Below are 26,950 nucleotides of genomic sequence, written 5' to 3'. Positions count from 1 at the left end.
AAGATGGCATATTAGCTCTGATCTCTGGTCTTTGCTCTGAACGGCCTGACTTCTACGTGTTGGAATTGGAATTCTTTCCATTAAGATCTGGCTCTGCTGGGTCCAAAATATTACCTTCCTCAATCGGTAAATCAAGTTGCTGTGAAAATTATGTTGAATACTTTAGCTGCCAAACCAACTGACAAGATAGCAAAGATTCTTGGCTTAAATCCATTTCATGATCGAATTGTGATTATGTTAAAATATGCCATTAGTGCAATAAAAGCAGCTTTCGGCTAGATCATACTAGCATTTTAATGTACATACCTTCCTTTGCATGGAAGTTTCTGTACATCTCATCTGAAGCTTTTCTGTTGCTGCTGCATCAACCCCACGTTTTCATATACTCTAGCACTATCTTCTCTCATTCTAAAATGATAGATTTTCATAGGGAAAAAAGTCAGGTTTACTAGAAAATAAATACATATCACATGATTCAATGAAGTTAGCTAATAACTTGTTCAATTTGCTTCAAAGCACAGAACATCTGGATTCAGAATATTGAGTGATTTCTGTATGACCCAGTCAATGGGGAAGATTCTGCAACAATTCCACTCCATGCAAGCATTGAAGTTGCCCACTTTAACATCAATACAGTTGCACAGAGTTAAGTCGGCACAAAATCTGGGACAGGCTTAAGGCAAGATTACAATAGGGTGGCATTGCAATCTTATTACAATTCTAGTCATTGAGGAGGTTAACAAGAAAACCGAACACAGTAGGTAAACAGAATGGCAAAGTATTAATGGATTTTCTTCCACCTTTCCAGCCAACCTTCTGAGAACCAGGGGTCTTTTTCTTCACCACTGCACCCCCAAGTATGGAGGTATTAACCTTGGTGTCCTGGCTAAATTCTAACCTTGGTCACTGAATTCTTTCAATCTACATTTCCCCTAAGCTCAGATACCACAGTAATTGTCATCGTAGAAATACACAAGACAGATCATTTAAATGGGTTATGGTATTCTTTACTTTCTGTCCTAAACTATTGTTAGGCAATACTGATGTATGCTTGCTAAACAGTTTCTCTATTCATTGGTGGCTACAGGGACCCATGTACAATTTGTGCTGTATGAATAGAACTGGTATATTTTTCAGATCTAAGTGCTTCACACCCAAGATATCCTTTTCATATGTTTTAACCCAGGGATTCTCAGCGTTTTTCCTTTCTGAGCCACCCCACTCTTCCAACATGCGATAAAAAGTCCACAGCCCACCTGTGCCACAAGAACTGGCTTTCTGCATATAAAAGCCAGGGCCGGCATTGTGGGATAACAGGCATGGCAACTGATTGGGGTCCTCGGGAAGCTAAGTTGCTCAGGTTTTGGCTTCAGCCTCGGGTGCCAGGGCTCTGGGCCCCAGGTTTGAGCCCCATGTGGTGGGAATTCAGCTTTCTGCCCTGGGCCCCAGCAAGTCTAACAGTGGCCCTGCTTGGCGGACCCTCTGAAACCTATTCGCAGCCCCCCCCCCAGAGGCTCTCAAACCCTTGGTTCAGAACCACTGTTTATCGCCAAGGCCCCATTTATGTCAAATGGGAAATCAGTGCAGGATTGAAAAATTCCATTTGTGGGGACACCAGAAAAAATTAATAAAGGACCCTCAACTGAAAGTGAATAGAGAAAGAAAGCAAGAGTTTGCTCAGGAAATTCCTCTTTGTTATATGATTAGAAATAAATTTTTACAAGGAAAACAGTCCACAATTTGACTCTCTATTGCTGGATCTGCTTGGATTCATAGGCATTTCAGAACTCACTTGTATACTTTAAGAAACGGCTACTTACTCTGGACAGGTTGGGGTCGGAGTACATGGTGGAAGTGGGCTCTGATCCCCACTTGTCTGGTCCGATAAAGAATATTTAATGTTTGTGTATTCATGCCCTTTCCTCTTACTCTTCTGAAAAAAGGTAACAAAAATTGAACAGGTTTAGAATTGTCAATAAAAGCAGAAACCTACATTTTTAGAAGATAATAAATATAAAGTTCAAGAAATTAAATATAAATTAGCCAAACCTTTTTTTTTTTCCCCCAGAAAAGAGTTTTTTTATTTTATATAAAAGTTAAAGCATGAAAGATTTCACTTCTGTAACTACAACATGCAGTCTGGATATTCCTAGAGGTAGAGGTTATCTTTGACTATCTTTGAGGTTTTTCATAGGAGTGGGTGGGTGACATTCTGTGGCCTGCGCTGTGCAGGAGGTCGGACTAGATGATCAGAGTGGTCCCTTCTGACCTTAGTATCTATGAATCTATGAATCTATGACTATTGGCAGCTTTTGGTAAAAATCTTCACAGAATGCTCAAACCTTGCCTGCCCACCCCCCCGTCTCAAACCAGATGAGCTAACTTCATGATTTCACACACGTGAATATGAACATGAACGTCTTTTCTTTATCCAAACCTGGCAAAAAGATCCACCCTTCACTGTACAGTAGGCAGTGTCAGCCAGTGGGTCTCTAGGGAAAATGGGCATCATTCTCCAGTTTAGGATAGACATTAACAATAGCTAAATATACACCAAAGTCAAGGTTTAAACGGTCAAGCACAAGTGCAAGCCCCACTCCAAACTTTTCCAAGGTGTATTCTTGAAGTGCTCAGACCAGCAGCACCTAATGATCCAATGAATCCTATGACTGAGATTTGCAAAGCATCTTAGGAGACCTGGGGCAGGTCTACACTGAAAAAAATACATCGTCGTAGCTATGTCCCTCAGGGGCGTGAAAAAACCCTACCTGAGAGACATAGCTATGCCAGCGTAATCCCCGGTGTAGACAGCACTAGGTTGATTGAAGAATTCTTCCATAGGCCTAGCTACCGCCTTCGAGTGGATTAACCACAGTGACGGGAGAACCTCTCCCATTGCTGTCATGAGTGTCCATGCTGAAGCACTACAGCAGGGCAGCTGCAGCAATGCCACTGTAGCATTTTAAGTAAAGATATAGCCTTGGATTCCTAATTCCCATTAAGGCAATTTTGAAAATCTTCGCCTATCTTGCTATATGTAGCTGCCACTAAAAATGGGATGTTCTCTACCACTTCCGTCTCCCATCTTCTCCTGACAAATCGCTTCGCAGGGACCACGAGTCAAAACCAAGTATTTAGTTGTTGTAACCTTCCAAAAATCAGATTTAAGGGGAATAAAGGTTCAGACGCTGCCCCAATTTTAGAATCTGTGAGGTTCACACCTCTCACCTAGACACAGCTAGTAAAGGTCAATTTTATGCTGCAGGCTAAAATTGGATTTTGAATTCTTCTCACTCTGTGATAAATGCCAATTCAACCAGCAGGCGTATCTTAAGTGTAAAAGCAGCAGAGAAGCAGAATCAAAGTCAGCTCTGTTCTTTGATCTGACTAAATTAGAGAAAACAAACCATGAAGATGTAAATCTAAGGCTTTTCTTCCTCTGACTTCGCTAATTTGTTATAATTATTCCTCCTATTTAGTTTAATTATTCCTACCACATTTCCATTATTCCTAATTAGAAATAATTACTCAAGTTACTTCAGTGTTACAAAAAAAAAAAATTATTGCTTCCAAGAAGAAAATTAACCAAACAAGTTTACTTTGTAGTTTTCATATATCCAGAAGAGACAGGCAATATTTAACATGCTACTTGATTACATCAAGACTCCAGAGGCTCTTAATGCCAAAAGGAAACAGGGAAGATTTCTAGAGTAGAGCTGGGCAAACGACTCAACACATTTTATGAATTAGGGCAAGAATAAGATACTGAACTTGCTTTTCTTTCCACAACTATTTTTTTGGGAGGGGAGGTTGCTCCACTGGTAGAAAGAATGACAGAAACAGTAAATTTCATCCCCCAAATAAACTGAAAATTGGGGACAGAAGACACTCAGCTGCTTCCTTCAGTCTACTGCTGCTCCCAACCCATTTCCATCCATTTTTGTTCCTCTCTCTCATTGCACATGTGGAGCACCATCAGGTCATCATAAGGCTGCTCAGGATCACATTAGCTTCCTACAAGAGCTTCAAAGGGCTTTTTAGTCCAAAACTAGAAGCACTATTACTGTATTAGGAGTAAAGAAAAGCTTAGAATCCAGTTTAAGTCTTGTTACCATTTTAGCACAGTAGTATAAATTTTACATGACTACAGATTTAATCTGACCATCACAGGAGAAAGAGATTCCTCTGTTCTAGTATCAGATGCTATTTAAAGGTATTAGTTCCATTTATATTGGAACTAAAAAAAAATGCCAAGAGACAGTAGAGGCAATTTAGTGCAGGGCTGCAAGTGTATTGAACAATATATGAGGGTAAGAGCTTTGCAGAGAACTCTGTGCATTTTCAAACTTCAGTGAGCTTTAAGGCAAGGTAGGACAGAGTCATAAAAGAAAAATGTTTGAAGCGCCTGGAGACTCCTGTTCTGCAGGCGGTGGAGATTAGGTGTGTAACAGATGGTGTGAATGGTCTTGGAAGAGGGAGAAAGATCGGAAGCTTTAGCTATATATTCGTTGCAGCAGTATGGAGAACTGCAGAGGAGAACAGCCCCTGCTGTTTCAGACAAGGCTAAGAACCCAGGATGGTAGTAATTTAGGGTAAGGATTGAAAGAATGAAAGAGCCAAGGAAGAAAAGGACAGAAGAAGAATGAACGCTCCGTCACAACACAATATAAACAATCTGCAAAGGCATTTTGGGGCTGCTGGAGCTTTCCAGAGCAAGGAATACCTCCATGATTCCACTTTAACTAATCCTGAGCTGACCAACACTCATTCCAATGCAGTCACTCTACCTTGTTCCAATGAGGTCTGCTCTAAATGCTCTCTCTTCCTTGGCTATTATGCTGCAGTAACATTGGCTCCATTGTTTAAAAGTATTTCTTTCCAAAGACTTAAACTAAGCCCAACATAATCACCTTTTAATCACTAAACACTTAAAATGTTAGACTTCCAAAACAGGTGTTGCCGTGACTGCTGATCAAATACAATTACTATACTTCAAACAGAGATTTAATGGAGAAACTTGAAATAACTCTTGAAATCCACGTTATGTACAGTGAAGCAGAAGGGGGTCTTCTTTATTAAGACAGAGTCTTACTTTTCATTCTTTCCACATCCTAACCTAAATCAGTGAAGTTAATAAGAGTTCTGAGTGCACTAGGAATGCAGGATTGGGCCACAGTTTCATGCTGCACCTTCCATGAAAATACTGTAGGTAGGAATAGTGATGGAGGAATCTTCTCCCACCCCTAGATGGCCGAAAACTAAGTGTTCTTACTACTTTAGAATTATCTAAATCCTTCAGTTTCAACAAGTCTTTTAAGATAGTGACTTGAATAGATAGTAAAGCTCTTTGAACGAATAGTGTAATAGAACAAGCCTTTTCATGATATATATATAATCAACATACAGTAGATATGCCTCAAAGAGTCAGACGGCAACGGGGCAATTCTGCTTGTTCCCATCATCGCAGTAAGCTCCTAATCAGAATCACTGCACAAAGACTGTGGTAGGTTTGGGACCAACATACCTGCTCCTCTTCAATTCTACGCTGTAGCGTTTCAATGTAGTGTTGTACTGCCATGTAAATAAATCTGTACTGTGCTTCTGTTTGAACCATCCCTGACCGCTGCGATCTCACCATCTGAATGGTCTTTGGAACATCAATATCACAGTCCACGCCTAGAAGAGACCACCAGTGTTAGTACAGCAGTGTAACACATGCTCTTTTTTTTGACTGTCAACTCTTTGGGACAGAGACTCTGTTTTCCCTTGTGAATATAAAACACATAGCACATTTGGGCACTCCTGTAATAATGATTTGGTGTGGAAATCTGAGTTTGAGAGTCTTGCTTAGCCATTTGTACATAAACTTGCAGTACTGTAAAGACAGGATGCCAAGCTGTTCTGGAGGATGAAGGAACCATCACTTTGTATTGCCATATTAGACTCCAAATGAAGTCACATCCAGTCTTCAGCTGAAAACGTTCATCATAATACAGAGGCGCCAGGGTAAAGGTGGAATACTTGGAACTTAAAGAAAAAAAGTCCACTAGACCATAGCTGAGAAAGGAGACAAGTGATGAGCAGTCTTCAGATCAAGAAAGACCTTATATCAGTATAGTATTAACTTTATGTTGAGTTATATAAAGGATATTAACATGGCATTGTCTGTCCACTATAACTTTAGAAGAAGACCTCACAACTTGCCCTTGCAAATAGGAAACCAAGATCATTAAAATGCTTTCGACAGCGAAGATGGCAAACCATAGGTACAAATGGATAGTCGCAGAATAAAGGTGTTGGCAAAAATCAGGTATGCCAGCAAAAAAAATATGGAATTTACAAAGTCTCTGTAGGTGAGATGCAAAATCCTCATTCCGGGCTTTGGTCACCGGTCTGCCAACCTAACACCCTCCCATCCCTTTGAAGTCAATGGGAGCACATCTCAAAGGATGTGATTTCTGCCAGGCACAAACGTACACTTTGCAACTTCTTCCTGATCTTCACCAATTGTCTCCTTCTCAAAGATAATGGCACTTTCACAGCACTTGTGAAGAAACTAAACTGGGGACCTACCTTTTTCTCGGATTATGTCAATAAGAATATCAATCACGATAAAAGTTCCTGTTCGTCCAATCCCAGCGCTGTCAAAAAAAAAAAAAAAAAAAAAAATCAGGAAGTGATTATGGTTTCCTTTCTGAATAGGCAATAAAGTCAGAGTAGCCCAACCTAAATAAGTGTCCAATATAAAGATGTACTGGACTTCCAAACGGTGGTATTAAGAAGCAGCTTATTGCAGAAGCTAGGAGATAAGTTGCATTATTGTACCTGCAATGCACCACAACAGGTCCTGAATCAGCAATGCTTTCTTGCTTGTGGTGGACCTCCTCCAAGAAGTCCAGGACACCACCAGGATCACTGGGTACTCCATGATCAGGCCAGGTTCTGAAGTGATATTGCCAGACTGTTCTCTCAGTGTTCCCCTGAAAAAGAGACACCACCACATGTGTGAAAAAATTAAATATATCAAGAGAAACCCAACCAAAAGCGTCCATTTACTCAGGGTGAATCAGACTTTGTTTTAAAAAAGGAAAACACAACGGGCTTCTTAACACCATCAAAAACTAAAAAGGCCATGCACTCCTCTTGATTACAGTAACCTTCTCTCTAGCCTCCCCAACACCCACACTGCTTTCTTCCACTCCAGATGAACACAGCCTCCACAATAGTTCTTCCTAGCCTGGCATTCTTCTCACCATGCCATCTGCTTCCTTGAATCCCTTCATGGCTCCCTGCTTCTCTACTGCATCAATCTTTAGCTTCTTGTCCTCACCTTCAGGACTCTGCCCCTGACCTTGACCTGACCTAACCTAACCTAACCTAACTTCAGTGGGATGACTTGCATGCTTTCTAATTGCTGAATCAAGGTCTTAATCTCTTACCAGGTTGTGCTCTCCTCCCACCCCACCCACCATTCATGGTCTCACTCTACCAGTGACATCAGCCTAAGCAACCTGCTTGTTTGCTTATCCCTCAACAGTTTTTGCACCTTTTTCCACACTCTCCCCTGCACATAGAATGCTCTGCCTGAACCGGTCTGCCAACCTAACACCCTCCCATCCTTCAAATCCCTCCTTTGAGAGTCACTTCTAACACCTTCAAGAAAAGTCAGTTTCCTTTTCATTCATATATAAGTCAAGCATGCTGTGCACATGCCTTTGCTGCATAATCACATACAGTAACCACAGCTATCTCCTCCCTCACTGCCACCCCATCGGTATGCAGCTCCTTCGGTCACAGACTAAGCTCTTCAGGGTATCGACCCTGGGCTATATACTCAAACTTAGCATGCTTTTGCGTACTGCAGAATAAATAAGAAAAACAAAACAGTAAAACAATTAAACCTGGCAATATGGCAGTAGTGAATTACTCTGGTATGGCGAACAGGAAGGCTCCCATCCACATCAGGAGCAGACTAACAGTCATTGCATAGGTACCTTACAAATGAAGGTGATGCAAGGCACTCAGATACTATAGTGAATGGGCACATGTGAGCATCTAAATAGATTGAAGGATGATTTGGTTTGCACTTAAGGGCAAGATCACCTTAACTTCAGGTCTCCTGGTAAATCTACAGAGATATGTTCTCTGCTGAAGTACTTAAATATCGGCTACAAGAATCTGGAGAATAAAGACATTATTCCAAGCTCAAAAGACCAAATTCCTTGACTTAGAACTCGAGCCTCAAAGAGAGGGACTGGGCTTGATTTATTAAAACTAAAAGCCTGTTCCTGGATTCTCTCTTGTGATCAATAGAAGGTTTAGTCCTTTCAGCAATTATTTTTTGCAGCCTAAATTAAAAGATGATTTGTTAGAAACTCTAAAGGACTAAACCAAAAAAAAAAAAAAAAGAAAAAAGGCACTGACATACTTACCTGACCAACTTTAGAAAGTTTCAGTTCTCTTAGCGTATAGTCATGAGCTGCACTTTCCTTAACATTCCTAACACGCATAACCCCGTATTCCTTTAACGCATATTCATCAGGCCAGTATTTGACACACTTACTCTGGAAGACAGACAAAAAAAAGTAATTACTATCTGATTTTATGGTCTATATAAATACAAAGTTCACATAGTTACTAGCATGGTGCAGATTTGCTAAGACTAGCTTAACAGGCAAAGCTAGGTTTGCCTGTCTTACCCAAAGTCCATTCAAGGCGAATATTTCTTTTTCCTGTGCAAGATGGGAAGAAAAGAGAATGTAAGGAACCTCAGAGGGTCAAGACAATAAGGACAGATTGGGGGAGGAGGGTTTGCTTTCTAGCAGCATTCCTGATGTTGTTAGCTTCAGTAGACGACCAAAAAAAAAAAAACCCACCACATCACAGTGACAGCGAAGAGGAAAGCCTAGAAGCATATGACACACTCAGAAGTACTTTTAATACATGGAGAACTTCAAATGGAATGCATTAACCTCACAAGTAGCTCTAAAACCTAATATTTAAAGCTATAAACATAAGTCAAAGAAAAGGGCCATTTTTAGTATAGAAGCATCTTGGAAGAAGTTTGTCCTTCGCCTCATTTAGAAATCAGAGCACAGAAGGTTCACTGGGCTCTTCAGGTCATCCACCAAGCAATGAGGAATTGTTCTCCATGGGGTGCAAAATGCTGTCTCTGTTGCTATGAAGGCTTGGTTCAGAGTGCCCCACTTCCCTTGGAAGACTATTCTATAGTCTGTGATGATGTATTCCACATAAAAAGGAGCAAGTCCTCCAGAACCAAGTGAAACAGTAATAGGGAATAGCTAGATACAATAATTATTGAGAACATAAGAATGCAAGCCTATTCCATGTACTGTAAGGATGAACAATCTGTAGTAGACAGAGACAGCAATATCAAATGCAGACCACCCACAGATTGCTGTAGGGAACAACTTCTCCATAAATGTGCATCTGAAGGTCAATAATTTCACTGCCAAAACTCAACGGCAAACAGAAAACACAACAGAGGAAAGGATCTTGCTGCCAACATGAGAAGATATTATGCTGGATGCATAAACATTTGCCAGGATGCTTTGGATCTAAGATTTGGTTTGTTTGTTTGTTTGTTTGTATTTTCTTCAAAAAGCACAAGCTGCCCTGAAACCCACATCTTGTATTTAAGTAGACAGAGATAACAATTTGCAGTTTTAATGCACAATACTGAACAAGGAAGCAGCTGCTGGCATAAAGAGTCTCAACGGTAATGTGTAATATTAAAAAGAGTCATCAGTATGGGAAAGGGGATTCATTGTACATCAGCTCAGTGGATTCCTTCCAAGACTGCATTATTTTAATTTGAGAGAGAGACAAGGTGGAGACAATTATTTAGAGAGAGAATTTTAATTCGTAATGATGTGCTTTAGTTTGCTTCTCCTCCTGCTTATTTTGCAGTCTTAAGAGACCTAGATAGATCCAAAACAGTTTCATGATCCCCTACTGCCTGAAGCAAACTATTCCTAAAGTCATCCTCTCTGAGACAGACACTTCCCTCTACCTCCTGCATATCAAAAAGCACCTTGGCCTGAGGTGTAAAAGCTTTCATATCCAACCAGGCCAGCAATCAGTGTCTACTGAAGAGAAAAGGAGTACTTGTGGCACCTCAGAGACTAACAGTATATAGAGTGGAAATCTGTCAACTTCATGAAAAAACTCACTCCTTTTCTTTTTGCGAATACAGACTAACACGGCTGCTACTCTGAAACCTGTCATTACTGAAGAGAAAAGGCTGAAGCATACCTCAAAAGCACTTGGCACATGATGCAGCACTTTAACAATCTGATTACTGAATCACTTTAAAGGGCTATGTCATTAGTGTGGAGAGCAGACCCGCTCGATTTAGAGAGAAGTGCCAAGAAACTTGGGGAGTGTGCAGCAGAAGTGTTGACTGGTGGAACAAGAAGTGAAGCCTCTGCAAAACGGCTATTGCTAGAGCAGCAGCAGCATCTAGCAATCCTTTACGAAAGACAGCAAAAACTGAAAGTCAAGATGAGCCTGGCCCACCTGGTCAAACATCACAGAAGTTACAGGATCCTGAGGGTGCCATGAAGCATGACTCCTTTGAAGCCACCCAAAATCTCTTCATTTTGTTCCAGGAGTGAGGAAGCCACGGCACAGCTCCTTCCAATGGGCCAGCTGGTCTTTCTTCACTGCACTCTGAACAGAGGGAACCTGTCACATAGTCCTTCATCAAGCCACCCCGGGAGAGTAATTGTTTTTTTTTTTTTTTAAATGAAGGGCAGGCAGGATTTTAACAACTCAAAAGTCGAAACCAGTTGCTAACCCACAGCCCTGCTGATGGCAGGCTGGAGACTTTAAGGTGGGGGGAAATGCCAACAAAAGCTACAAATATCCAGCTTCTGTACCAAGAGTATTAAAATTCTTCATTACTTTATATGGTCAAGCAAAGGGAAAAACATTGTCAATTATTTGTTACATAAGAGAGCACTAGCTATCTTCTTACTCAGCCTTCTTCCAGGCCCTCATCATGCTGAGTGGAAGGATATTTTCTTTTTACTGAAGACATGAGGTATAAGATTAAAACACGAAGTATCATATTCACAAAGAAATAGAGGAAAGAACAGAGAAAAGGCACAGAAACTACAAGAACAAAGTACAGACTATCAGCAAAAGTGTTTGCAAAAATCCAAGGCAAAGGACACCCGAGAGAGAAAACCAGGCTGCACACAAGCAGTGGGGTACTATTTTTACACTCTGTCAAGATTTCTGAGCCATTTCTCTTTCTTCTGTTCCCCTCATCCACCCACCCACCCACATGACAAGTTTAGGATCCAGAAACAGAGTAAGATCATAGGACAGGGGAACAAACAAGATCTCTCTTCATTTAAAAGAAACAAGATGAAGTTCTGGGATACATAGCTGTAAAAGTTCTCTTTCAAAGTAATAAACATGCTGGGATTGCCAGAGCAGTTCAACCCTAGTGATCTGTGAGTCTCTAGTGAGTGAGCAGCTGTGCTCACGCAGAACATGGCTCGCAGACTGCACTTGGAGGCAGAAGACAGGATGTTAGAAATAAAAGTGCTAAATCATTCCTGCTTTGGGGATTCTCATCTGGATGTAGTTACAATCCAACTGACTAGCTCATTGTACAAGCCTAAAGAGTTTTATCAATACCAAGTCTGGAAAGCAGTGAAAATAAAGAAGGAAGAAGAGAAACACATTCTAGAAGTCTAATAAACGCTACTCAGGCTAGCATGAATGCATGGCAGAAAACTGTACTTAACATTGTTGAAATTTCCAGTTAACGAGTGGTGCACTCCAATAAATTTATTTTCATAGTAACAACCTCCCCAACCTGCTTATACAAATAGAATCCACAAAGGCTTTACAACTAATAGAGTTTGGGCTTGATACCGATAAGCAGCAATATTTTAGTTTCAAGCACACGGCATTAACTCCCTTAAAGTGTACAGTCTGCCAGCCTGGCTGCACCAGTTCCTTCACTGTCCCCTCCCCTTAAGTAATTTTGCAGTAAGTAAATTCTCGTAAGGCAGCTGTAACTTAGTCAGCCTTTATTAAACAAGAGCCTGATCCGGTAAGATGAGTGTGCCCTTGACTCCAATTGCTATCAGTGAGAGGAGAGGGCACTCTGCATCTTGCAGATCAGGGCCCGGGTCTCCAATGGCAGTTGCAGCTGCACCACCTCACCATTTTTAAGCTTGTAAGTCAACGTGACTGAAGTCTGGTTAATCCTTATTTGTGTTGAAACTTAATGACTTTTACCGGGGCCCGCCCAAAGTTCCATTTTACCTTTCCTCTTTCGACTTCTTTTGTTGTCATAACGATAACGCGAGAGTTCTCCTGGAATACCATTCTCCAGAAGTCATTCACTGTGTTCTGCAGACAGCCTTGAGTAGCAATGTAACTTTTTTTTGGCTTTGAATTGTTGCATTTACTTTCAAATTCAGGCTAGAGATCAAAACAAATATCAATGAATGATGTGATTGTAAAATAACTTTAATTTGTTTTTAGGAGGGGATACAATAGCAAGCATGCTCTGTGCCAGTGACAAATTGAAGGAGGCAATAACACACTTACCATAATAATATTAGCATTGATATAATCTGAAACTGGTTCATTTGGATCTCCGTCATGTAGAACAACTCTGGTATGATCAACTAGAGGAAGGATAAGTAAACAGCATGTTAAACTGCTGCATTCTGTGATTGCTAACAAGCCAACTTGTAATTGGTTCCTTAGTACCAAACAAACTACATGAAGGCCAACTTTTGCATGTACTTGACTACTTACCATTTCTAATAGCTAAGAAAATGGCCAGATGACTCAACCTTTCCTCTCTCCCTGCTCCCTAGGACAATTTCAAATTTCCGAAGAAATTAAAATCAAACATCAAGTTGTTTGTGTTCTCTTATTTAGTCAGTGCTTCATATTTGCAATTAATCTGAATATGAGATATATAAAAAGTATATATAATTATTCTGTCCTGCACCACTACAGCACAAATTAATCCTCAAACTTACTGAGCACTAGTGTTGATCTCTGAGCAATAGTTTAGCTTGTTGGTGTTTTAATAGAAGAGCACTGTACCACTGGCCAATAATTATTAGCTTCCCCGTGAAAGAATCCGTGAGTGTACCAGCCCAATGTTAACAGTGAAACAAGAAAAAAGTGAATACTACTTACAAGGTAAAATGTTTTTGTATCTATTTTTGTTTTTGCTTTCTTGCCGTTGACCCTCTTTACGACTATATAGAAGTTTGCATTCTTGCTGTTGTAAAGTCTAGATGAAAAGGGCACAAACAGCTGGTTTCACTAAAACTTGCACCACACTGGGAATGATGAGACAGAGCACACACAGCGGTGGCTGTAGAGAAAAATCTGACATTTGACTATCATATTAGACATCATGAGAAAAATGAAATCTCATGCCGTCAGCATTCAAGTTGGTTTAATAAGCTTGGTACAAAGGGTTAAACACACTGAATTAGGAAATTCAAAACAGCAGCATTACTAGAAATAATATGTGATGGCTTTCAAGGCAAAAGCTTATGTATGGAATCCAAACTTTTGTAAGTCAAATAACCATTGCATCAGCAAGTTTCCATTCTCTTGCTTTAAGGCAGATACCTGCATGTACAGGTTGGTCTTTTTTAAATTTAACTTCCTATGGAACTTTATATACAGAAAACAATATTTGGTTACATAAACCTGGCATAAAATTTTTTGTTGTTTTTTTTTTTAAATGCAGAAGTTTGGCAGTCTGAAGGAAACAACAAGCCAACTGCAAAATGAAAGTGAATGCCTGAACGTGAATGCACTGTACTGTGGGCTAGATCCTCCAAGTGTTAAATCTTCTGGCTAGATTTCTAACTTAAGGTAAGCATTAAAACATGATCACTTCATGTCTAATTCCTAAAATCCACTATTTAGTGGTAACATGTTACAAAGAATTCAAGAATGAAGGACCATATGTGACCATTCAGCATTTAAACAATTAAGTTAAGGGACCTCCCAAAGCATACTCAAAGACTTGTGTCATCATATGAAGCAAGAAGCTGGGCTGGGATTTTCCAAGCAGTTTAACCAGAGAATCGCAAATGCTTTTACAAATGGTAACTAAGCTTCATAACACACCAGTGACATAGTCATGCCCATTTTGCAGATGGAAAGAATAGGCAGAGAACAATTTAAAGGGACTTGCCCAAAATCACAGACACTGGCAAAGCCCAGAAGAGAATCCAGGAATCTCAATTTCAAGTCCACAGCTAACAAACAGCTAGTTATCGTTTCCTAGGCAGTGACTCTCAAAGGGGAAGGAAATGTGGTCTAGGGGACTGAGCAGAGAAATGGGACCCTAGGAGCACCAAGTTCTAACCCAGTTTCTGATATGGACTCACTGTGGGACACAGAGAAAGTCTTGAGAAGTAAGGGGCAATCCCTACTACCTCAGAGACAGCTGGGAGTACCAATCAATGTTCACACTGCTTTGAAGTGCCAATACAATTAAAGCAAACAAAAGAGAGACACCTCTCCTGCCCCTCCAGTGACGTGAAAAAAAGAACTGATCTTTTTGCCCAGACGATACTAGATTTTTCCTAGAGTAGCTGCCTACTTTAAGAAGGAAATTAAACATAGGATGGATTAAGGAGTGGAGGTCCTCAAGGAGAAAGCGCCGGGGGGGGGGGGGGGGGGGAAAGAGGAGGAGAAGCCAAGCAGAGTTTTTGCCAAGTAGGTCTGAAGAACAGAGCCACAGATCATTGGGGGTTGGTCTGAACCCTCCTTGTAAGATTTAAAACTAAACATAAAGATACTTGCTTATATTTCTCCCAGCTGCTGAGTTAAAGGGAGGAGAGAAAGTCTGCTTAGCAGTCTGGTACTACTTTTAATGCTGCTAATAATTAACTATTAGAGAGACAAAGTGGGCAATGTATTATTTTTTATTGGATCAACTTCCATTGGTGAAAAGACAAGCTTTCGAGCTACAAAGAACTCTTCTTGAGATATTACCTCACCCACCTTATCCCTCCAATATCCTGAGACAAGGTTACAACACTGCAAACAACAATTAAATGTGGTAACCATTTGAGCTCTATACAGATAGTGTGGCACTTTGTGGTCTGGACTTCTCTACCTGAACTGGATTCCTTCGGGCCTTATTTGGCTTTCTTCCTCCGCTTCCGGCACTACCAATATGTAGCAATATTGCTGGGAAGTGCAGAGACAAGCTGCCAGAGATTATATTGCATTGCCACAACACAAGCTTTCAAGAAGAGGAGTGGATTCTTGTAAGCAACAGCCAGGCAAATCCTAAATAATGAGGGAAGATCGGGGGCGAGTGTTAAGAGAAAAACTAACAAAGACTCTCCAAAAGCAACTCTAGATGAAAACTAGAAGGTGATAAGAAGAAACATCCTTAAAATAAAGAATATTACAGACTTGTTTCAAACTATTCTCTCATCTCAATGCATGCCATACTAGAACAACAATAATCAAGGCAGACATGTGCTACAATAGGACCAGAGAGCAAAATTAGCCCCCAAAGCAGTAACAGGACTTACACTTTTGCATGAAAAGTGCTATATATGCTTAACCTTAAGGAAGCCTTGAGGTATCCCTCTGAAGGGAGGAAAGTATTATTATCTCCTTTTTACAGATGGAAAAATGGTGACATAGCAAAAGTGAGCAGAAGGATGGTCCTGTGGCGTTGGGAAACCTGGATTCAATTCCCCACTCCAGCACAAAACTCCTGTGTTATCTTGGACAAGACACTGAGCCTCTCTGCCCTTCAGTTTCCCCATCTTTAGAATCAAGATAAGATCTCTATAGGGAAGTTGTGATTCTTAATGTTTGCAACATGCCAAGAACAGAAGATGCTATATTAGTACAAAGTAGTAGTAGTAGTAATAATTTATGGTGCAAAGTTCTACAGAAGGTTCACTTCAGCTGATAACATGTGCCTGGCATACTGCAAGATTCTTCAGGTGCTTGGATAAGCCGATTACACTGAACACCTTGTGTCTAATTAGCACTTTGACGCTACTGTCACTGCACATTGACCTGTGTCCATTTTATAATCTGCAAGCAAAGTTTGCCCCTGGGCTCTTTCAGCATGGGATTCAAACAGGAAAGACTACAAACATGTCCTTGCTTCATACAATTCATTATTATTGCTCTGTGCATCCCTGAGGAGAGACCCATAAGCAGCAGTGACTTGTAGCTAGCCCATTAAAGTTGTACACAGTACGATAATAAATCTGATTGCAATAATAAATGCAGGTTCTCAATTCACTATACCATCCAAGCACTAAATTCACCAAAAAGCCTTTTTTCAGAAGCAAAAGAATGAAGAACCCTGCCAACATCTCTATCCAGTAGTTCACAGGAAAAAAAGAGGGATTACATCCTTAAATATACTTAAAGAGAAAAGTAATTTATAAGCACCATCTGGGTAGTAAGACCATAAATGGCACAAGCAGAGTTTCATGGACATCCTAGAGTCTTCCACAGAGATAGACAACTAATAACTGTCAGAGCTGAATTAAACAGCAACATTAACATTTTATGAGATGGTTTCATTTCAGAGACCACCATATGATACTAAGAGACAGTTAGGATTAACACAGCAATTTCCAAAAGGCAGTGAAGGTGAAAGGAAGGAGGGATAAAATAGCTGACAAAGATTTTCTGGTTTTATAACTTTTTCCCCTTTCCATAAGTTTTTGGCCAAAATCATTTCATCAGCCAGTACCACATACAACAGGGAGGGGAGGAGGGAAATCAAGAATAGCTTTGGGACCTTTGCTAGTGAAGTCTGAGTACTGGAATGGTAAACTCAGAGTCCGCGGGAAAGGATGCGAACTGCAACACTCGTTTTTGTTCTTCAGCCAGATTGAAAAGCCAATTTATTGTGGGTTCAAATCAAGTCATGTAGTTTCACATGCAGCACAGTTTAAATGCCATGATATGGCAGCTATTAAAGTATACCACTGACCACGGTTTCTGCAGACATGCTCTTGTTCACATCCACGTGGAAAATTTAGTTAGAGCAGAATGTGGCTGCTTGCCTACTTTGTGGAGCATATTTGCCTGTTCTGTATGGAAGCCAATGGATGCTAGTTTGATACACAGACCCTTATATCTCCTGGGCCCTACTTATACAAGGCTGCAATTCTTTCTCTCCACCTTCCCTCATTACAGTGATCAGCTGAGACAATTCTATTGACAGTCCCTTTTCTGACCTCAGAGGGCAGAAAATTCGTGGGAAGAGGAGACACTCAACTCTGAAAGAATGGTGACCCTAGAAACTGTTTCCTTCTTCCTCTTGCCTTTGTCTGATCAAGACCAAGAAACTGTTTATTTCACTCATGTTGGTAGAGAGCAATTTCCTACCTCAGCTAGTGACGCTCCTTTGTGCTTTCCATTTGTTTAAGTCTCCCATGATGCCCAGCTGGCTGAATAATAATCATAAGGACTTTATTCAGCTAATGAATGCATTTGCAAATATATCCTCATCTGACAATAGTTACTCTCCCCACCCACTCTCAAACCCCAACAGTGCGCAGTAAGTTTCTCAAACAGTATTATGCAACCGAAACCGGCCTTTTTATAAAAGAAGTTGACATCACAGGATTCCTTGATTTCCTGTCTCCATCTGCTGGTGGTATAATATATATTCCATAATCAGTTAAAGAAATTCTTCACTATAAACCTGTCATATGGGAACCATTTCCCTATATTTACACCAGGGCCTTTAGAAGCGGCTATCATTTCACTCTTTTCCTGAACCACTCCATTGGTAGAGAAAGTTTCGGAGCCAGGAGTATCTCACTGTGGTTTGGGATACGTTATACCGCAGTTGTATTTAATGTTTCTTCCGTTTGAAGGGAAAAATAGGGAATACTGTTGAAACTGGTAATTTATGTACAGAGAAGCACTCTCAAATCAAGAGGTTTTTTTTGTTTTTGTTTTTAAAGGAAGAAACCAGCACCAGATGCTATTAAAAATGTAGAAGGTACATACAATATCTTATGAAGGGGAGGAGGTGTCCCCCTTACTGCCTTTCTGGTAAGATGATGGTAATGCTAGGTCCAGGTGGGAGGGGTTGCACCCAAACAAAATAATAATAAATTCCTAAGCAAAGCATACAGATTATACAGCTGTCATCCCAACACTATTTAAAATTAACCTGGAAAATGGCTCAAAGGGTCCCTCTCTGCAGTATTTTTATTTTAGCATTCCCAAAATATGAGTGTCAAAGAAGCAATGAATTCAAGGGCAAGAGAGAGTGTTTTATATAAATAGCTGGAGAGGAAGATTTGTATTGCAGTGAGTGTGTTTGACCAGTTATCCATCACCATCCTACCATGATCAGCATACTAACACTTGGGGAGTTTTGTTTTTTAAATTGTTTATTTCTTTCCCCTCAGTTTAAAAAGGTATCATAAAAAATTGAATGGGACAGGCTTTTAAATGGATTGTTTTCCCCATTTGCAGCCATATCAGTATTCACATATTCATTTCTTATTACCACTAAAAGGAACACTAAAAAAGCAACATGCTATGTTGGAAATTTTTACTAGTATTTACTGAGCATAAACTAAGGTATGACATTTTGTTCTACTGCACATAACTGCTTAAGCAAAAACTTCACGGTCACATTTGTGGATTTTTTCTGAAATTTCTAGCAAGCGGAGTTATGTGAAAAATTATCCTGGATTCTATTTTTATAAGACCCTTGTTGCTCAAAATGTATAGTCAATTGCCTGACTACACATATATAGCCAATTTATACTTTAAGTCAATAGCAGAACAGTAGAGAAAGGAAAAAGTTAATACAATACCAATCTTTCTGGGAAGCAGTTTCTCACAGTGCTGTTCAGGTCACCTTACACAATAAGTGTGCTTCAAAAAACACCCCTAAACCCTCTTATATTTATAACACAATTGCTTACAAATTAGAAAGCACTTTATAGGTCACCCAAGATCTAACCCAGTTTGTACCAGTTCTTTAATTTGTTGTTCTATATCCTTTCCTATGTCCCATATTTTAAACCAGTTGCCTGTGAAGGTACCTGCATTAGGACATAGAATAAATATATCTTGCCTTTGACAGGCTTTATATTTGCTAATGCCAAAAGCTACATTTTATTTTGCAGAGTGTTGAGAGATGTACATCTCTTGACATAAGTGAGCAAAGTGGACAGAACTGTGGGAAAGACATAATACAAGTCAATTAACTGTCTACATGTTGGATGTAATACAATATTAATATGGTATACATATTAATAATTGTATTGGCTAACACCATGTAATTGTAAAAACAATGCAGTCTTCAATCCAAACCACTGGAAACTTTCTATTGCCATCAAGTATGGTTTTTAAAAAAATCTTTTCAAATTAACTGACAATTTAAGCAGAGAGTTTTCTTGGGGAACAACTGCATTAAATTTTCTCCATGCAAAGTGCAGATTTTGCAGAAGAGAAAAGCAGGAATTTTCAAAAAAAGAACCAAAAAGGCTTGTCTACGTGAACACTTAGCTTATGGCAAGATAGGATGTGATACTACCCTACACTAGCCAGCTGCAGACTAGTTGTCCCTGCTGACATGCATCAACAATATGATCTAGTTCTCTTTGAAATGGGAGTAGATCGAAGTGAAACTATTAATACAGGCCAGCAGAATCCACACAGACAACTAGACCATGGCAAGCTAGTGCAGGGTAGATTCACTTCCCAGCTTCTTGCAAATTAAATATTTGTGTAGAGTTAGAGCTTGTCTACAAAAGCTACAGTGGTGCAGTGTAGATAGCACCTATTCCAATGGGAGGGGTTCTCCTGTCGGCATAGGTAATTCACCTCCCCGAGAGGCACTAGCTAAATCAATGGGAAAATTCTTCTGCCAACCTAGCACTATCTACATGGAACTTAGGTTGGCTTATCTATGCTGCTCAGGGGTGTGGATTTTTCACACCCTGACCAACAAAGTTAAACTGACCTCATTTTCTTGTATAGACCAGGCCTCAGATGCCCAAATCCTACCAAATTTCAATAAGAGTTGGGCACCTATCTCCCACAGGCTCCTCTGAAAATCACAGTCAAATCCTATAAAAGCATAAACAAAAGTCACTATTTTGACTATTACATCCAATGCAGTTGCTAACCAGCCACCTAATACCAGACTTGTTTGTACTTCACTTGTAAAAAGGGAGTGTCATCTAGTAGTTAGAGTGGGGAACTGGTAATCAGTACTCCTGGGGTCTGCCACTGACCATAGCATCTCTGCCTTTCTCTACCCATCAGAAAAAATCACCTACCACACTGGAACGTCACAAGGCTTAATTTTTTTGTAAAATAATTTGAAATCCTCTCATAAGAAGAATTAGAGAAATGCAAAATTATTCTCCTCTGGGACTTTCAAGAGAGCTTACAAGAATTCCCACTGAAAGACAACAGGACTTGGTGCCAAAATCCCAGCCATTCCTGTTAAGCAATGTCTTCCTTAGCCCAGCACAACATCAGCTCAAACAGGGTGGGGGACAATGCTCAGGGTTAAAAGAAAAGGCACACCTTTCAAGTACTCATCTTTGGCCGATGCATGAGTGGAACTGGCAAACTGGAAAAGGTGCAATATCTGGCACGGGGTGAGGAGCAAGAATAAAGATTTGAGGGGCAGAGGGGCCCTGAGCAGCTGGGAAATTGTGGTAAAATTATAGTTCTGTCACTGAGACTCACCTGCTTTATATTTGAAACATTTAAATTACCTCAAATTCTTCCCAGAAGCCTTGCTTGACTTTATCTGTGGTCTCTGCTAGCTTGCTTAGTTCTCGCACCCGGCTTTCAATCTCTGCAGCATTAATACGGGTTGTATTCAGGGGCTAATCAAAAAAGATATTTTATATTAAACTACGGCACAGCAATAAGAACAGGAGAAAGCTACTTTACACAGATCTCCTGTATTAAACATATTGTATGTAGGTACCATTCAGAATTTTAGGACCCAGGCTTCACTCCAGATTTTGAAGCCCTTTTCTTTTTTAAATCAGATTCATGTGGTGCTAGTCACACAGTTTCATGGTTCCAGTTTCAGTGCATTAAGCTTTTTGGATTTTAAAATCCTTATAGACCCAGAACTCTCAATGAAGCCAAGGGGAGTTCTAGATGCACCAGAAATGGAGAATTATGTCCTTTATAGATGGCTAAAAAAAAACCCTATAGCAGCTTAAATCCAATCATTGAACCACTCTGAAAGATTAAGATGCTGTTGTAAAAGAGGACGGTAAATTCACTTTTGGTTTTAAACGATGAATGAATGTCTTTCAACACCTTACAGAATGTAAGAAAAAGGTTGAGCTCCCCCCACTACCACCCTTCCCACCCCTTTGTCCTGAAGTTAATTAAATGTTTATGATCAAAGTTCTAGCATTTACTAAGCTCACCTGCTTGAGCTGTAGTACTGTGCCCAAAGTTTCTACCATGGGGTTCTTCTTATAATGTTCCACTAGATCTGTTAGAGAGTCAAATTTCTCCCCTCCGCCAACATCGTATTTCAGCTCCTTCCAAGAAAGATATTCAAAATGTGCTCATTCATAGCAATGTACACAACAAACAATATAAAGTTTGCATTAATTACCTCTCTAGACTGTTCAACCAATCACAAGATCCCTTAAACGTGTACTTAAAAACCTATTTAACTATCCCCTGCCATTCCATACTGAAATGATAAAAGATTACTTGGATAGGCATATTCCACTGAAAGGTTCTAATACATTTCTAATTAGAACATTTTAATGTTACCTGCTTTTTTTTTTTTTTTTTTAGGATAACAGTGCCCTTATCTGATACTCACCCCAAGTAGAATACTTGAGGGATACAATCAGAGAATCAGATGTGAATAAATCAAAATAAAAGCACAACAGAATCTACACTGGGTCCTGGAACACAGGTATTGGTACTGTAGTCCTTGTTTAAAAAGCAAGGCAGCAATATAATTACTATCTCATCTACCATTAGCATCAATGAAGTTAGCCACAGATCAATTGAGGCCTTGGAGAACTCTAACAGTAACTTTATTTTCCAAACTTTCATAAACTCAAATAATTAAACATGTTAAAATGGCTAATATACATAAAAATAAATGTACATAAAGATCTGCAACCACCTAGAAGATAATAGGGTGATAAGTGACAGTCAGCATAGATTTGTTAAGAAAAAATCAGGTCAAACCAACTTAATAGATTTCTTTGGCAGGGTAATAAGCCTTGTGGATAGGGAGAAACCAGTAGACGTGGTATATCTTGACTTTAGTAAGGCTTTTGATAGTGTCTCGCATGATGCTCTCATAAACAAACTAGGGAAATACAACCTAGATCCGGGGTTCTCAACCTTTCCCTTAATGAGGCCACCCCCCAACTTGCTAAAAATAATTCTACAGCCCACCTGTGCCACATCTGTTTTTCTGCATATCCAGTAGATTAAAAGCCAGGGTTGGCGTTAGGGGGTAGCAATCAAGGCAATTGCCCAAAGCCCAACACTACAGAGGACACCATGAAGGTAAGTTGCTCTGGCTTCGGCTTGCAGACCTCGGCGGGGCTTGGGCTTTTTGCCCTGGGCCCCAGCAAGTCTAACGCTGGCCCTGCTCTCTGGTTTATTTCGGCAGACCCCCTGAAACCTGCTCGCGGCCGCCCAGTGGGCCCTGGACCCCTGGTTGAGAACCACTGACCTAGATGGAGCTACTATAAGGTGGGTGCATAACTGGTTAGAAAATCGTTCCCAGAGAGTAGTTATCAGTGGTTCACAGTCATGCTGGAAGGACATAACAAGTGGGGTCCTGTAGGGATGAGTTCTGGGTCTGGTTCTATTCAATATCTTCCTCAATGATTTAGATAATTGCATGGAGAATACACCTATAAAGTTTGCAGATGATACCGAGCTGGGAGGGGTTGCAAGTGCTTTGGAGGATAGGATTTAAATTCAAAATTATCTGGTCAAGCTGGGGAAATGGTCTGAAGTAAATAGGATGAAATTCAATAAGGACAAATGCAAACTACTCCACTTAGGAAGGAACAAATCAATTCCACACATATAAAATGGGAAATGACCGCCTAGGAAGGAGTACTGCAGAAAGGGATCTGGGGAGTCATAGTGGATCACAAGTTAAATATGAGTCAACAGTGTCACACTGTTGCGCAAGAAAAAAAAAAAAAAAAAGCAAACATCATTCTGGGATGTACTAGCAGAGGTATTGTAAGCAAGACACGAGAAGTAATTCTTCCGCTCTACTCCACGCTGATTAGGCCTCAATTGGAAATACTGTGTCCAGTTCTGGATGCCACATTTCAGAAAAGACATGAACAAATTGGAGAAAGTCCAGAGAAGAGCAACAAAAATGATTAAAGGTCTAGAAAACATGACCTATGAAGGAAGGTTGAAAAAAAATTGGGTTTGTTTAGTCTGGAGAAGAGAAGGACTCAGATGGGAAATGATAACAATTTTCAAGTACATAAAAGGTTGTTACAAGGAGGAGGGACAAAAATTGTTCTCCTTAACCTCTGAGGTTAGGACAAGAAGCAACAGGCTTAAACTGCAGGAAGGGCGGTTTAGGTTGGACTTTAGGAAAAGCTTCCTAACTGTCAGGGTGGTTAACCACTGGAATAAATTGCCTAGGAAGGTGTGGAATCTGTCACTGGAGATTTTCAAGAGCAGGTTTGACAAACCCCTGCAGGGATGGTTTAGATAATACTTAGTGCTACCTTGAGTGCAGGAGACTGGACTAGAAGACCTCTCGAGGTCCCTTCCAGTCCTACGATTCTATAAATAAAGGTAGGAAATTACACCTCTACCCCAATATAATGCGGACTCGGGAGCCAAAAAATCTTACCGCGTTACAGGTGAAACCGCATTATATTGAACTTGCTTTGGCCTCTAGCATTTCCATTATTAATAGTCACTTCCCACCCCCTGACTGACCGCTCAGAACCCCCGACCCATCCAACCCCCACCACTCCCTGTCCCGACTACCCCGACCCCTATCCACACCCCTGCACCCTGACGGGGTCCCCGGGACTCCCACACCCTATCCAACGCCCCTGTTCCCTGACCACCCCGCCCCCAGAACCATCCAACCCCCCCGTTCCCTATCCCCTGACCGCCCGCCGAGACCCTTTGCCCCAGCCCGACACCCTTAACATGTCGCTCAGAGCAGCGTGTCAGAGCCAGACACGCTGATCTGCCGGCGCGCACAGCCCCAACCCCCAGAGCGCTGCTTTACCGCGTTATATCCGAATTAGTGTTATATCGGGTCGCGTTATATCGGGGTAGAGGTGTACCTTGAAATTTGGACAGCATTTACTGAATGCACAGCCAAAAACACAAAAACCTCTAGCAGGCACTCTCACTCAGTTGCACCATTTCCACCCCAAATTCCTGATTTCTCTATACTAGGGATGTGGGGAGGGTTGTTTTTGCTTTTTTAAAGACAAATAAAGGTATTACAAGAACTGTATTTTCTAAAAAGGATTAAAGTACTTTCAACAGATTTGACCCTTTAACACCAATACTCGGGCATATGTTAAAATGTTTTGAGAATAAAAATAGCCATCAAGAATTAATCCTGGCATCAGATAGTTTAAACACATTCTTTAGTAAAGGCAAACTACCCTACCTGAAATTTAAACTGTAGGACAAGGTTTCCTTGGATTAAATATTTGCTGTATTTTGATTGTTATTATGGAAAGACATTATGAAAAAGACAAAATAACTATCCTCCATAGTATAGCTACAAAAAAACCCCACCTGAATGGATTCTCAGATCTATTATATGAAAAGAGAAGTAGTAAGACAAGACTGCAACAAACTTGAGAGAGATTCATGAATGTGAAAGGCTACATCAGCAGAGGCTTTGAGACAGACTCTTGATGCAATCAAAGGGAAACCTCTTAAAAGCTCCTCAGCAATATAGATATGCTATGGCACGATTCAGTCAAAAAAACAAAATGCTAATAGAATTCTTGAAATTAGCAAAGTCAATTTAAGCAAACAAACAATATGCTGTACATACAGCACCGTCTGACCAAAATCAGTGGACTGAATAGTATTGAGAAGTCTGTAATGCCTCTCCTGACAGAATAAGCATGCAAACCAGGAAAGAAGCCTTTATAGTCAAGAAGTTCCAGCTTTGTTGTACCTGGCACCGAATCATGACATGGGTCACTTTTGATTTCCCATCATTACTCTCGCCTTTATCATCTCCTGTCCGGACTGAAAGAACAAAGTCTCCTGGGTGGCTTTGACTTTCTCTCACAAGGAAGCTTCCATGTTTTCCTTTTTCTGTTAATAACTTTTCAGCTTCTTTTCCAGAAAGGTGTCCATGAAACCACCTTAAATTTACAATAAATAAAATAAATAAATATAGTTGCCCTTCTCCTCACTGTCCCCATGACTTAGCCCACCTGCTTTAAACAGCTATAACAAGCCAAAATGTTCATACTAAACTGAGGTTTCAAGGGCCACAAGAGTTGCTAAAGATGCACAAAAAACCTGGCAAAGTATAAACTTAGAAAATATATGAATTGAGAGGGCGTGTGCGCACATACAGAAATACTTCAGAAGTAATAAAACATTATGCACAAAACAACTTTCAAAACGGAACTTTCATACACAGAAAACTGATTACGATACTTGAATTCTTACGCATTTAACCCTTGGAAGAATTACACCATTGCTTAATAAAAATCTATACAGATCACAAGAAAGAAATCCCAAGAGAAAAGACAGCAAGAACTGAAGTGGGTTCTAATAAAATTTCAGTTACTGCAATTAGATACCTCAATTTCTCACATGTATTTTGCCATTGCTTATTTTAAGCACTTGCACGATATCAGGGCTCTTATGTTAACAGAAAGTTTTCCTTACACAACATGAAATACTATTTCATCAGACCTTATGATGGTGTGGTTTTATTATTTTTCCCTGCTTTTTCACTTCTGAGAATAAACTGACATCTACTGGCCATAATGCTGAATAATGGGTCAAGACTAATTAATTCCAGTTTCCAAAGAGAACTAAATACATTTATTTCTGAAGAGTTCCTTCACTATACTTCCTTAGTAAGTATTCAAAGTCTGAGATCCTACTGATCATTGCTGTCTTGTTAAAAATGTCAGTTTCAGCAATCTGTGCATTTGCATTTGACTTTTGTTTTCTTAAACCCACATATAATACACTGTTACCAGGATAAAATTATGTTCTGAAATATATACTGAAGTCACTGCAGTAACACACAATTCTCTGAAGCTTTTGCAACCAATGAAATTTTCCAAGAAGGATCAGAAAGCAGATTGTGTATTTTACTTTGTTTTTGTTTTAGTTACTGCAACATATAGGGCCTATCCTCTTCAGTCCAGATTCTCCCACCCTTACTCAAGTTGAGTAATAGCTTATTTTGCAAGTAGCGCCACAGAAAACAGTTGGACTACTTGCAAGGCAAGTAGTGCCACCCTTACTTACACCGAGTAAAAGCAAATACTTAACGTTAATAGGAATCACATGCATACGTGGAAAGGAGAATGGACTCCTTCATATTTTTCACCACTATTTCTCTCTCTAACCTTTCAGATGTAGGATCAGCACAATTGAGTGGATATTTTAACTCTATTACGTCTCCATTCTTTTCTTTGAGCTGCCCGTGGTGTTCCATGTAATACTGGACTAACTCAGCCAATGTGGCAAATTTTTCTCCTCCATACAGGTCGTAGTAGTCTCCTGTGTTCTGTATCTTGATGTGCGTGACAGCTCCATTTCGCCTAAATGTTTATTACATCAAAAAAAAAAAGAAAAAGAAAAGGCAATTTAGACAAGTTCGCCAATTTCAAACCAACCACTTTAAAATATTCCACTGTACTAGCTTGGAAATTTCAGTAGTTCAGCTTTATATGTC

The 26,950-nt window shown here is 40.1% G+C and overlaps 1 protein-coding gene across 1 annotated transcript in view; it reads right to left on the bottom strand.

Annotated features, from left to right (window-relative positions):
- PTPN11 (protein tyrosine phosphatase non-receptor type 11) overlaps positions 1-26,950 on the bottom strand; it is a 42,173-nt gene that overhangs the window by 6,238 nt on the left and 8,985 nt on the right. The window contains exons 3-15 of the mRNA XM_038373050.2: positions 26,622-26,816; positions 25,199-25,391; positions 21,453-21,569; positions 20,778-20,891; positions 13,201-13,297; positions 12,595-12,674; positions 12,307-12,465; positions 8,433-8,564; positions 6,826-6,980; positions 6,574-6,641; positions 5,525-5,676; positions 1,821-1,933; positions 307-408 (exon numbers count right to left, since the gene is read on the bottom strand). Of these exons, the coding sequence (XP_038228978.1) occupies positions 336-408; positions 1,821-1,933; positions 5,525-5,676; positions 6,574-6,641; positions 6,826-6,980; positions 8,433-8,564; positions 12,307-12,465; positions 12,595-12,674; positions 13,201-13,297; positions 20,778-20,891; positions 21,453-21,569; positions 25,199-25,391; positions 26,622-26,816 (1,648 nt within the window). The 3' untranslated portion in view covers positions 307-335. The remainder of the gene's footprint in view (positions 1-306; positions 409-1,820; positions 1,934-5,524; positions 5,677-6,573; positions 6,642-6,825; positions 6,981-8,432; positions 8,565-12,306; positions 12,466-12,594; positions 12,675-13,200; positions 13,298-20,777; positions 20,892-21,452; positions 21,570-25,198; positions 25,392-26,621; positions 26,817-26,950) is intronic.

This window comes from Dermochelys coriacea, chromosome 15 (assembly GCF_009764565.3).
Source record: "Dermochelys coriacea isolate rDerCor1 chromosome 15, rDerCor1.pri.v4, whole genome shotgun sequence".
NCBI lineage: Eukaryota > Metazoa > Chordata > Testudines > Dermochelyidae > Dermochelys > Dermochelys coriacea.
This window is presented reverse-complemented; position numbering and strand designations above follow the sequence as displayed.